Genomic DNA, 11,684 nt, shown 5'->3' on the forward strand with positions numbered 1-11,684 from the left:
TAATTACTTCTTATAAAAGTTAAATTGTACGATAAGTCGCACATTTGTGTACATTCAAATAATAAATATTAAATTATTTAAAAATTAAATTATTTCTATCACAATATGTTGTTCCGCGCATAGGGCACAACTAGTTAACAGAAAAGGTCAAACAAATTAGTCAAATGAACTCAGAAACATGAATATGAAATTCACCTTATCCATTCTCAAAATCCACCGATCATGCTTTCTTCCCAATCATGCACTTTTCTTCATCACTCCCCGATTTTTTCTGCATTCAATCCAAATCCGCCCTTCTTCTACACCACCAATTCATTCCATCGCCGTAAATTTCATGTATTCGCCGCTCCAATCAAAGAAAACCACCATCTTCACGGACACACGAGCGCCAGAAAACTGCAAGTTGAAGATTTTCTTCAAACCGTTGCCACAGCTCCGGAAAAGCTCGAAGCGTTGGAAAAACTCCATAGAAATGGAGAAATTCAGACCATTAACGAGCTCAATCGTCTTCTCGTCTCTCTAATTTCATCGTATGAGGTTGAATTGGCGCGGAAGCTCAAGTCCAGTTTATCGTCTTTAGGGTTATCCCCAAATGTCTGGACGTATTCAATTCTGGTGACCGGTTTCTGCAAGAGCAACGCGACGGAAGCGACAAGTGTTCTTCACGAGATGCTGGAGAATGGCTTCGAGCCAAATGTCGCCACGTTCACCACGCTGATCAACTCGCTTTGTGAGAGTGGAAGAATGCGGGATGCCTACGAGGTGTTCGACGTAATGTCTAAGATAGGATGCAAGCCCACAATCAACACATTTAACTGCTTGTTGAAGGGTTTGTGCTACGTGGGTAGAATAGAGGAGGCTTATGACTTATTAGGAAGAATCAAGAGATCGTCAATCAAGCCAGATATCTACAGTTACACCGCAATGATGGATGGTTTTCTGCAAAGTGGGCCGTTCAAACGAGGCGATGGAGTTGCTCGTTGAAGCTATGAAGATGAAGTTGACGCCCAATGTAGTAATGTACAACACTCTGTTCAATGGGTATTTCAAAGAGGGCAAGCCCTTGCGCGGCTTTGGCCTATTGAGGCGCATGAGGGAGAGGAGATGCAGGCCTGACTACATCAGCTACAGCACGCTGTTGCACGGGCTGTTGAAATGGGGCAAAACCAGAGCGGCGTTGCAGGTGTATAAGGAGATGGTTGGAGCTGGCTACCGCGTGGACGAGAGGATGATGAACACCTTGTTGAGAGGCTTGTGCAGGCTTGCAAGGAAGGAGAAGTATGTGTTGGGTGATGCATACAATGTGTTTGAAGAGATGAGGAATGGGGAATATGCCATTTATCAAGAAGCATATGAGCTTGTGGTTGAAGCCTTCTGCTGCAATGGGATAGAGTTAAAGATGGAGAGAAGTTTTGTAGTTTTGAATGAGATGATTGGGATTGGATTTTCACCCAAGACTTTCACCTTCAACATTGCTATTCATGCTCTTTGTCGTTGCGGTGAGGCTGACAAGGCTTTGGCAGTTTTGATGATGATGCACAAAGACAGAAATCCGAGAGGGATTCCGTTCAATTTGTTGATCGATGAGTTGATTCTGCAAGGAAAATTGTTGGCGGCTTGTTGTGTTTATGGCTTGGCTCTGAAAAGAGGTGTGGTGCCAAAGAGGAAACCTGAATCAAACTCAAGCAATTGTTAGACATCTTCTAATGTATACAATAATGAAATTATTTGATTCTACAAATTGTGACCTACTTCTGGTTTCCATTACAAATTATACTTATATAATTCTGCCTGGGGTGTTTCTCTTATAGATAAGAAAAGCCAAAATCTTGTTGCTACTGAGTACTCTTCGAATTCGACGTGAGCCGGGTTTCAAAACCATGGAAGCCTCCCAAAAATGATGAAAGCAGGCTATGCACGACTCATGTACTGCCCAGTTCTGGTGTCTATGAGAATAATCTAGTTTGAGAAAGAATAATCTAGTTGGTTGGCTGCCTGAGAATCTTGGGAACTGTTTCATGCTCAAGAGTGTTGATTTTAGTGGCAACTATTTCAGTGGCACTCTTCCTCTCTCAATGAGGAAACTTGGACTGTGTAGATATCTTAATGTGAGTATGAATTCATTGACAGGAGAGTTCCCTGATTGGATTGGGGAGATGAGAAGCTTGGAATTCTTGTACATTTCTGGTAGGCTACCTAGTACTCTAGGCAATCTCCAATCCTTAAAAGAAGTGAACATGTCGAAAAATAGGTTTGTGGGGAGCTTGCCGGAGTCATTTGAGGGCTGTGTGAACCTTAAAGTTGTCGATTTTGGCCAGAATTCGTTCTCCGGGAACCTGCCTTTGTGGCTCTTTGTATTGGCCTTGGAGAGTGCATCTCTCTCTGTGAATAGGTACAGTGGGAACATCACTCTCCCTGCTTTGTGGCTGCAGTCGTTTCAGAGCCTCGAAGCCTTAGATTTGTCGTCCAATGCATTAACCGGTGGGATTCCAGCAGCTATTGGGAACTTCAGTAGGCTGCAGGCCTTGAATGTGTCACATAACTCTCTAGCTGGTTCGGTTCCATCAGGTGTTGGTGAGCTTAACACGACTCGTGTTCATGAGCCACAATCAGCTAACTGGGAGCATCCCGCCTGAGGTTGGACGGGCTGTTTCACTGCAGCAGTTGAGATTGGATGGCAATTTGCTGACTGGAGCCATTCCAATAGAGATAGGGAACTGCTCATCTCTGACCTCATTGTAAGCTGTCTTCAAATACTATGTTTTGCTGTTTAACTGTGGCATTGTTTGATCTAACATGGGCTTGTTTTGCATATAGGGTCTTGTCGCGCAATAATCTCACCGGTCCTGTGCCTGGTTCGGTCACGAACCTATCCAACCTCGAGGTGTTGGACTTGTCATTCAACAATTTATCAGGAAGCCTGCCTAAAGAATTGACAAACCTTTCGCACCTTGTCTCGTTTAATGTCTCCTTCAATGGTCTCGAGGGGGAGCTCCCGGTGGGAGGCTTCTTCGACACCATCCCCCGTCGTCTGTGATTGGGAATCCGTCGTTATGTGGCTCCATTGTCAAGCAGTCATGCCCTGCTGTCCATCCCAAGCCTCTGGTCCTCAACCCCAACTCATCTGTCTCGAATCACGGCCCCTTCCCACCAAATCTTCGACACAAGCGGATCGTGTGCAGCTGTCTTCATAGCTCTTGGTGTGGTTACAGTCTCTATTCTCAACATGCACGCGCGCACATCCATGGCACGGTCTGCTGCTGCATTCACATTCTCCGGGGGCGATGATATCAGCCCTTCCCACGACACCGAGGCTAACTATGGGAAGCTTGTGATGTTCTCTGGAGAAGCTGATTTTGCTACTGGGGCCCAGTCTTTGCTCAACAAGAACTGTGAGCTCGGGCGCGGTGGTTTTGGGACTGTCTACAAGACCGAGCTCCGAGGGGGGCGCTCCATCGCCATCAAGAAGCTTAACACCACGAGTTTGGTGAAATGTCAAGAAGATTTCGAGAGGGAGGTTAAGACACTAGGCAAGGTGAGGCACCAGAATCTGGTGGCACTCGAAGGATACTACTGGACTCCTTTGTTGCAGCTGCTCATCAACGAGTACGTCTCTGCAGGAAGCTTGCACAGGCATCTCCACGATGGAGGGGACGACAGCAGCAGCCTCACTTAGCAGCAAAGATTCAACATAATCCTCGACACTGCTAAGGGCCTAGCTCACCTGCACCGGATGAATGTCATTCACTACAACATGAAGTAAAGCTTGGCGTGATTTGTGCCTCTCAGGTGCCATCGAATTGCCCCGACATGGAAGAGGTCATACGGAATTTGGAACTCATCCGATCTTCATCGGAGAAGGAAGAAATGGAATCATAATCTACAAGAGAAAGATTTCAAGTTAAAAATGTTGGTATAAGGTGAAGAGGAATCCAGTTTCTCATGAAAATCTTTCATTAGTGTTGAAATATTTTGTCATTAAGAATATCTTTGTTTGTTCCTTACATTACTGGATTTCTGTTCACCAGCTCCAACTCATGTGATCTCTCTAGTTATATTAGTATACACGCGATTGATCTTCATCACAAAGCCTTAAACATGCTACCTATTATACCTTACATTCTCATTTCTTTTTGCTTTTTAGTTAGCTTTCTGTAAGTATTTTGCTTAACATGAAATTAATGCAATCATTACTCGTCTGTTTGGTTGGCTCCATAATTACAACTTGGATGTGAAGAATAATCAAGAAACAATGGACTTCTTATCATGTAGGGTTCTTGATTGCAATTAAACAGCACCCTCTTTAAACTAAATTAATCAATACCATCTTTTGATAATTGCTTATTGCCTAAGTGATATGGTACACACCATCATTCGCAATCACGTTATTACATCATAAAATTTTCAAGCACATGTAGTTAGTTATGTTCCATTTCAAGGGGAAAAGGCAAAAGCGATCTCAATTCTCAAGAAGTGTAATAAATTGGAGAAAAAGATGAAGAATGGAGGGTTATGGCATTTGAGGGAAAATGTTTAAAAAATTGTTCCAAGAAATAACTTTTGGTGTTATGGGGCATTGCTTTATGGGAAATAGGAAATAAAAAAACATACAACCCAGGCCATATGGAATTTTTAAAACAGAATTCCTACAAAACTCCCATTTTTAGTACTTGAGAATGAAACTCATTATACACCTAGCTCTCCAGCATCATATACATAGTACTTCTTGTCTTTATTACACTAATCATCATTTTTCTATTTATATACAGGTATTGCAGTAGATTAGTTATATGAGCTTGTGGTTGAAGCCTACTGCTGCAATGGGATAGAGTTAAAGATGGAGAGAAATTTTGATGTTTTGAGTGAGATGATTGAGATTGGATTTTCACCTTCAACATTGCTATTCATGCTCTTTGTCGTTGCAGTGAGGCTGACAAGGCTTTGGCAGTTTTGATGATGATGCACAAAGACAGAAATTCGAGAGGGATGAGTTGATTCTGCAAGGAAGATTGTTGGAGGCTTGGCTCTGAAAAGAGGTGCGGTGCCAAAGAGGAAACCTGAATCATACTCGAGCAATGGAATAAACATCTTCTAATGTATACAATAATGAAATTATTTGATTCTACAAATTGTGACCTACTTCTGGTTTCCATTACAAATGATACTTATATAATTCTGCCTGGGGTGTTTCTCTTATAGATAAGAATAGCCAAAATCTTGTTGCTACTGAGTACTCTTCAAATTCGACGTCAGCCGGTTTTCAAAACCATGGAAGCCTCCCAAAAATGATGAAAGCAGGCTATGCACGACTCATGTACTGCCCAGTTCTGGTGTCTATGAGAATCGTATCACCGGTGTTTACGAACAATGGAACCGATACCACAGCACCAGTTTCAACAGTGGCAGGCTTTGATCCTCCTGCAAACATATAGAAATAATGGATATAAACATCTCAACCAATTAATTTGAAAACATGACACAATTTGGTATGAGGGCTAATTCATTTGCAAATAGTTTGCCCCCTCAGTTCTAAAAGGGACATACAAAACACATATTATTACCTTGAGCTGTGTCGCCCTTTAAACCGGGATCAACTTCAGTAACTTTCAACTTCACAGTTATGGGGAGTTCAAAATCAATGACCTACAGGGCAAAAGGTTTTAGTCTGGAACAAGAAGATACGTTTGAAAAATGAAGCATCAAACTAACTTCCAAAACCAGTTGGAAAGCAGAAAGTGGAGTCAACGCTAACGGCTAACCTTCCCGTTCCAGAATAACAAATTGCAGTCCATGCCTTCTTTCAACCACTTGTCTTTATCTCCAACATCTACCGCATTCAGACGGGCTTCTTCATATGTATTCTGGAACATATATTCGAGGGGATGGCATAAATAGTTGCTATATAAAATCAGACTATTTCACTGGTTCGGGAAGCTGGATGAAAAGTGATGTTGTCATTGAAAGAGCTCGGAGACATGGAAGAACTATGCAAGAGGCATCAAGACCAAGCACATAATGAAAGGCGATAGTTTTATACCACATTAACCAAGCGCAGGTACTAATTACAGCATGATCTACTCAGTGTCAAACCTGTTTATGAATCTAAGATAATGAACAACTTACCAAATCCATGAAAACATACTGAGCACCATCTTTGTAAGTGTATTGCTTGGTCTCTTTGGATATGTCAGCCTCTTCTATCTGTCAAAAGAGTATAACAGAAAACAACATTAGCACTCCAAACTGTAAATACCTTTAAGAAATTTATAGTGGATACATCGTTATAATTGTTCACCATTCTAAACTGGTATTCACATCTGAAATTTCATATGGACGCTAAGATCATGACTTTACTCCACTAAGTTAAAGTCACAATGAACTACATATGCTAAACTCGAGATGTCAAGCAGATTTACACGCATAAAGAAACATATCATACATTTTACAGACTATTACGAGATAGTGATACACTTCACAGGAAGGCACAACGAACTGCATGTAATGAAAGCCTCATTTTCCATACTAAACTAACAAATATTCATGTCAGCCATTAGATTCAATAGAACAGAGGACCTATATGTTAGCCCATCTAGCAAGAGTCGAAGATCGTCTGTTCGGCTGCTTAGACATAACTAATTGACTTCAAGTAATAGAATGTGCAACAAAATCCAACATTTTAAAAGTAGTTACCTTACTTCCAGCTCTGAAAGTTTTTTCAACTTGATTTCCAGTCACATAATTTCGCAATGTGGTCCTTACAAATGCTGCCCCCTTTCCAGGTTTAACATGGAGGAACTCTGAACAATTACCCAAAACAAATGCTTCACAATCACAATGAAGTTTTATTCTTAACATTACCGTTTGAATGTGCTTCAGTTTTACTGCTCGCCACTAACCACAAGGCACAATATACCAAACCAAAATACAACACACATAGATAAACAAACAGCAACAAATTGAGATCTAGTGGCCAAATTTAGGAGGGGATTACCAATAACCTTCCACGGATTCCCATCCACTTCAATGTTGAGGCCGACTTTAATATCGTTGCTCGTCAATGCGTAAATTCCTGCAACAAGCAAAACCTAAGAATTCACAAAGCAAACGCAAAAATCGAGTCGTAGAAACCATACTGGGGAATGTGGAGAGACGGCGCGGAATCCTGAGCTGCGGCGCAGGAAAACGGCTGGAACTGTAGGAGAGTGAGGAAGACAGCGGCCGGAAGCAGGGGCATTTGAAACCGGAAACTCCCGCCATGCCGGAATCGAATCCAACGGCGGTTAATGCTGCAGACTAGGATTAGTTAAGGAAGAAGAGCGAATCTATATCTATATTATAAGTGAAAATGAAGAAGAAAAGAGACAAATAAGAAGTAGCAGCGCAACTGATAGTAATGGATATGGAAAAACAAAATCAGGGCTCCTATTATTTTCTTTATTTACATTTTCTCAATTCACCAATTTCTACTCCTCTCTCTCTCTTTCAAATATGTTCAACGGAGTATGACTTATTTAGTTATTTATTTAGCTTTCTCAAATTCTTGGGTTAATACATAAAATATCCACTTTCATATTGTAAAATTAAAATTTAATTTATGAAATAAAAATATTAAAATGATCAATTTTTAAGTAAAAATATAAAATTATCCTTAATATTAAAATATAAAAATTTAACCACTCATCCTAAAAAATTACTGCACCCAACCCTGCGCCACCCCCACCCCCACGAATCCCCGACCACCCACCCCCAAACCAATTTTTTTTTTACTCCCCAGCCCTTGACCCCACCCCCGATCACCCACCCCCCAAACCAAAAAAGAAAAATTTTACTCCCCAGCCCCTACTCCCCCCCACCACCCTCCCCCAAGCCAAATATTTTTTTTAACTCCATCCCTGCCTCTGACCCCACCCCAACAACCCCCCACCCCACCCCAACCCACCCCTCAAGCCATTTTTTTTACTCCACAGCCCCTTATCCACCCCCACCCCCGACCACCCATTCCCAAGTCAATTTTTTTTTCTTCTCCACCCCACTGCCCATTCACGACCCCCAACCCCCCCTCCCCCACCACCCACCCCCAAGTCAAATTTTTTATTTTTATTTTTTTTGCTTTCTCCCTGCCCCTGACCCCACCCCACACGCCAATTTTTTTTTCTTTTTTTTACTTCTCCACCCCACTGCTGGCCCACGACCGTCCACCCGCCCCCAAGCCAATTTTTTTTTTTTACTCCCTCCTTGCCCTCCTCCATCCCTCAAAATTAGATCTATAAATTCATAATTTAATGTTCTTGAATTCATAACCATATATCTATGAATTCACACCTTAATATTCTTGAATTCACAACTAAAATACATTCTAGTTTTAATTGTGAATTCAAACTTTAAAAACTCAAATTCACGACTACTTGAATTCACAACCAAAATAAATTCTGGTTGCGAATTTGACTATTTCGGGTTTAGAGTTTAGGGTTTAGGTTTTAGGGTACAGGGTTTAGGTTTAGGATTTAGGGTTTATGTTTTAGGGTTTAGTAATGTTCTTGAATTCACAATCAGATCTATGAATTCACAACTTAATGTTCTTGAATTCACGACCACATCTATGAATTCACAACTTAAAATTCTTGAATTCACAACCAGATCTATGAATTCACAACCAAAATACATTCTAGTTTTAGTTGTGAATACAAACTTTAAAAACTCAAATTCACAACTACTTGAATTCACAACCAAATAAATTCTGGTTGTGAATTCGATTGTTTAAGGTTTAGGGTTTAGAGTGGGTTTAAGGTTTAGGATTGTGAATTAAATTTTGGTTGTGAATTCGATTGGTTGTGAATCACAACCAAAAAATTATTATTGTGAATTAAATTCTGGTTGTGAATTCTATTGGTTGTGAATTTGCAACAAAAAAGCTCAAATTCACAACTAGTTGTGAATTCACAACCAAAAAATTCTGGTTGTAAATTAAATTGGCTGTGAATTCACAACCAAAAAATTCTGGTTGTGAATTTTACTGGTTGTTAATTTACAATCATTTTTTTTTTTGGCGTGGGGTGGGTGGGGATGGGTAGGGGAGGATTTTTTTTTGCCTTGTGGGGTGGGGTGGGGTCAGGGCAGAGAGGGAGTTAAAAAAAATTAGCTTGTGGGGTGGGGTGGGGCAAGGCAGGACAGGGGAGGAGTAAAAAAAAATTGACTTGGGGTGGGTGGTCGGGGAGGGATGGGGGGTGGGGAGGGGATGAGTAAAAAAAAAATTGGGCTTGTGGGGTGGGGTGGGGGGGTCGTTGGGGGTGGGCTCAGGGGCAGGGAGGGAGTTCAAAAAAAAAATTGGGTGGGGGATCGTGGGGGTTGGGCAGGGCACGGGGGAGTACATATTTTTTTTTGTTTTTTAAGGAAAAGGGTAAATTAGTAAGTGTGGCCATTTTTAAATTTTTTTTATTTTAGTGGACATTTTTTAATTTTACTAAAACAAATAGGTCATTTTCAAAATCCATTCTTTATTCTTTTATTCATTCTAGTTATAAATTTAGGAATGAAACCATGAATTTGATCTATTATACATCGGACCCCAAAGGATAAGTGTACACTACAAAAATTTGATTTTAATGTTGTATGCAAATTACATTTTTCATAAAAAAAAAGTTATTATATAAAAATGTGTTTATTCAAATTTGGAATTTGATTAAAACAAACTTTGAAAACAAGTCTATATAAATAAATCTTGAAAATTGACATGCTAAAATTAATATATTCCCCCACACTCCCCCCCCCCCCCCCGCCCCCCAAAAAAATAATAATTTATTTTTATATAAATAATATACATATGTATATAGTGATGTTATATACACTTTTTAGCACAAATACTCCTTTTTAATTGAGTAACTAAATTTATTATTTTCCTAAGTTATATTAAAACTCAAGTCCCATTTTGAGATAGCCATTTTAAACACTAAAACATAATATTTGGTCACCCATCTAAAAAATACAAATTGTGGCCATTTTTTAATTTTAATACTGTTTTGCCCTTAATTAGGGCGGATTGGATTCAGGTTTGCACGCGGATTAGGTACACTTTTCTCTATTAGTGTCAAAAGTACCAACAAGAAAAAAAATTAAGTAAATTGGTACTTTTGGCACAAATGACAATATTAGTGCTAAAAGTAACAACAGAAAAAAAAAAAAAAACAAAAAAACAAAAAGAAAAAAAAAAACAAAAAAATGGTACTTTTGGCACAAATGATAATATTAGTACCAAAAATATCATTCGATGATTAAATCATAAATGGACCACCCTTAGAGAAAATAATTTCATGTATGATTAGCTCAAGAGTTTTCTTAATATATATTGTGATGTGAGCATTTTTTCACTTCATCCTTTGACGTGAACAATTTGTTTCTTCTATAATTTAAAGAAAAAAACAAAGGTTTTCATCAAATAGGAGGAAAATTGAAAATGAATTTTTTTCAAAATTATAATTCAAATATTTTATATGCATTATGAAACTCTTTATAGCATATATTTTTTCTAAAAATTCTCTTCATCTCAATTCAATAGGCTATGAGACCTGAGCGCAAATGTTAAAAAAATGAATAATTTATAATAAAATAACTTTTTTTGAGAACATAATTATTAAAAGAGTAAGAGAGAGAAATAAAAATATTACTATTTTTTAAATAAGAAAAGAGATAATTATGTGTGATGTATACGGCATATAAATAATTAATTTTGTTGGGTTATTTATTATGTATTAATTTTTCATTTTAGAAAGTGACCTATTCAAATGAAACGTCAAAATAAGAAAATATGACATATTGAATTGGGATGGAAAGAGTAAGAGATTTGTAGTCACATCACATATATAAGTGTAGAATATATTTAATTAATCAATATGTCATTTAATTCCAATATTCGTCGTGCATCGCACGGGTGAATTTACTAGTAATATATAAAATAAGAGTTAATATATAAAACTATCCACTTTCATATTGTAAAGATAAAAATTGTCCACTAAGATAAAAATAATAAAAACTGTCCACTTTTTGATTGAAAAGACAAAAATACCATCCTTTAAATATATGTACTCTCTCTCTCTCTCCAGGTTTTCTCCTATCTCATTCTCTTCTCTATCTCTCTCCACTCTCTTTATCTCTCTTCTCCCTCACGGTACACTCCCTTCCCCCTTCTCTCTCTCTCCCTCCCTCCCTTCAAGCTCAGATCGCTGGCGAAGCGCCGCCGCCTCCGCCATCTCCTGCTTCGCCCCCCACCGCGAAGCGCCGCTACCCTCGGCCTCGTCGTCTCTGCCCCGGCCTCGTTGCCTATACCATCTTCTACTTCACCCCCAGCCGCGAAGCGCCGCCGCCGGCAATCACAGCGGCAGCGCCGCAAAGCCACCATCATCGCGACGCACAGCGGCAGCGACGCACAGCAAACCACCGCCTATTTTCCCTCTCTCCGTGGTCCGACGACTCTATTTACTAGACTCCGGCGACCAGATCTCAGCCTCCCTATTGTAGCTCTCTTTCTCACCGTCGTGGATTACGCGACACAAACCTCGCCGCCGCGCTAGGGTTTAATCAATTCGTCTGATCCTCAGGTTTTCCAGAAATTGAAAAGTTATAAACATTTGCGAATTCGCAGCTGCTTCTCCTTCCCGACGCCTAGGGCACGCTTCATCTTCATCAAACCT

At 39.8% G+C, this 11,684-nt stretch overlaps 3 protein-coding genes and 1 pseudogene across 3 annotated transcripts in view; 2 read left to right on the forward strand and 2 right to left on the reverse strand.

Moving 5' to 3' along the window:
- The first annotated feature begins 222 nt into the window (after positions 1-222).
- On the forward strand, positions 223-984 carry LOC131023063 (pentatricopeptide repeat-containing protein At1g62914, mitochondrial-like). The gene has a single exon (XM_057952607.1). It carries the CDS (start codon positions 223-225, stop codon positions 982-984), a length of 762 nt encoding a protein of 253 aa, XP_057808590.1.
- Positions 985-1,018: 34 nt separating this feature from the next.
- On the forward strand, positions 1,019-4,082 carry LOC131023064 (probable LRR receptor-like serine/threonine-protein kinase IRK; annotated as a pseudogene).
- Positions 4,083-5,076: 994 nt separating this feature from the next.
- On the reverse strand, positions 5,077-7,517 carry LOC131019821 (uncharacterized). Its single transcript, XM_057948433.1, has 7 exons — positions 7,134-7,517; positions 6,992-7,069; positions 6,691-6,797; positions 6,124-6,201; positions 5,760-5,861; positions 5,562-5,643; positions 5,077-5,418 (listed from the first exon to the last, which is right to left on the reverse strand). Exons 1-7 carry the CDS (start codon positions 7,255-7,257, stop codon positions 5,300-5,302), a joined length of 690 nt encoding a protein of 229 aa, XP_057804416.1. The 5' UTR covers positions 7,258-7,517; the 3' UTR covers positions 5,077-5,299.
- A 3,241-nt stretch (positions 7,518-10,758) lies between these two features.
- Positions 10,759-11,684, reverse strand: part of LOC131023066 (uncharacterized) — a 10,200-nt gene continuing 9,274 nt past the window's right edge. Inside the window, exon 8 of the mRNA XM_057952608.1 lies at positions 10,759-10,770. Coding sequence (XP_057808591.1) covers positions 10,759-10,770 — 12 coding nt within the window. The remainder of the gene's footprint in view (positions 10,771-11,684) is intronic.

This window comes from Salvia miltiorrhiza, chromosome 4 (genome assembly GCF_028751815.1).
Source record: "Salvia miltiorrhiza cultivar Shanhuang (shh) chromosome 4, IMPLAD_Smil_shh, whole genome shotgun sequence".
NCBI lineage: Eukaryota > Viridiplantae > Streptophyta > Magnoliopsida > Lamiales > Lamiaceae > Salvia > Salvia miltiorrhiza.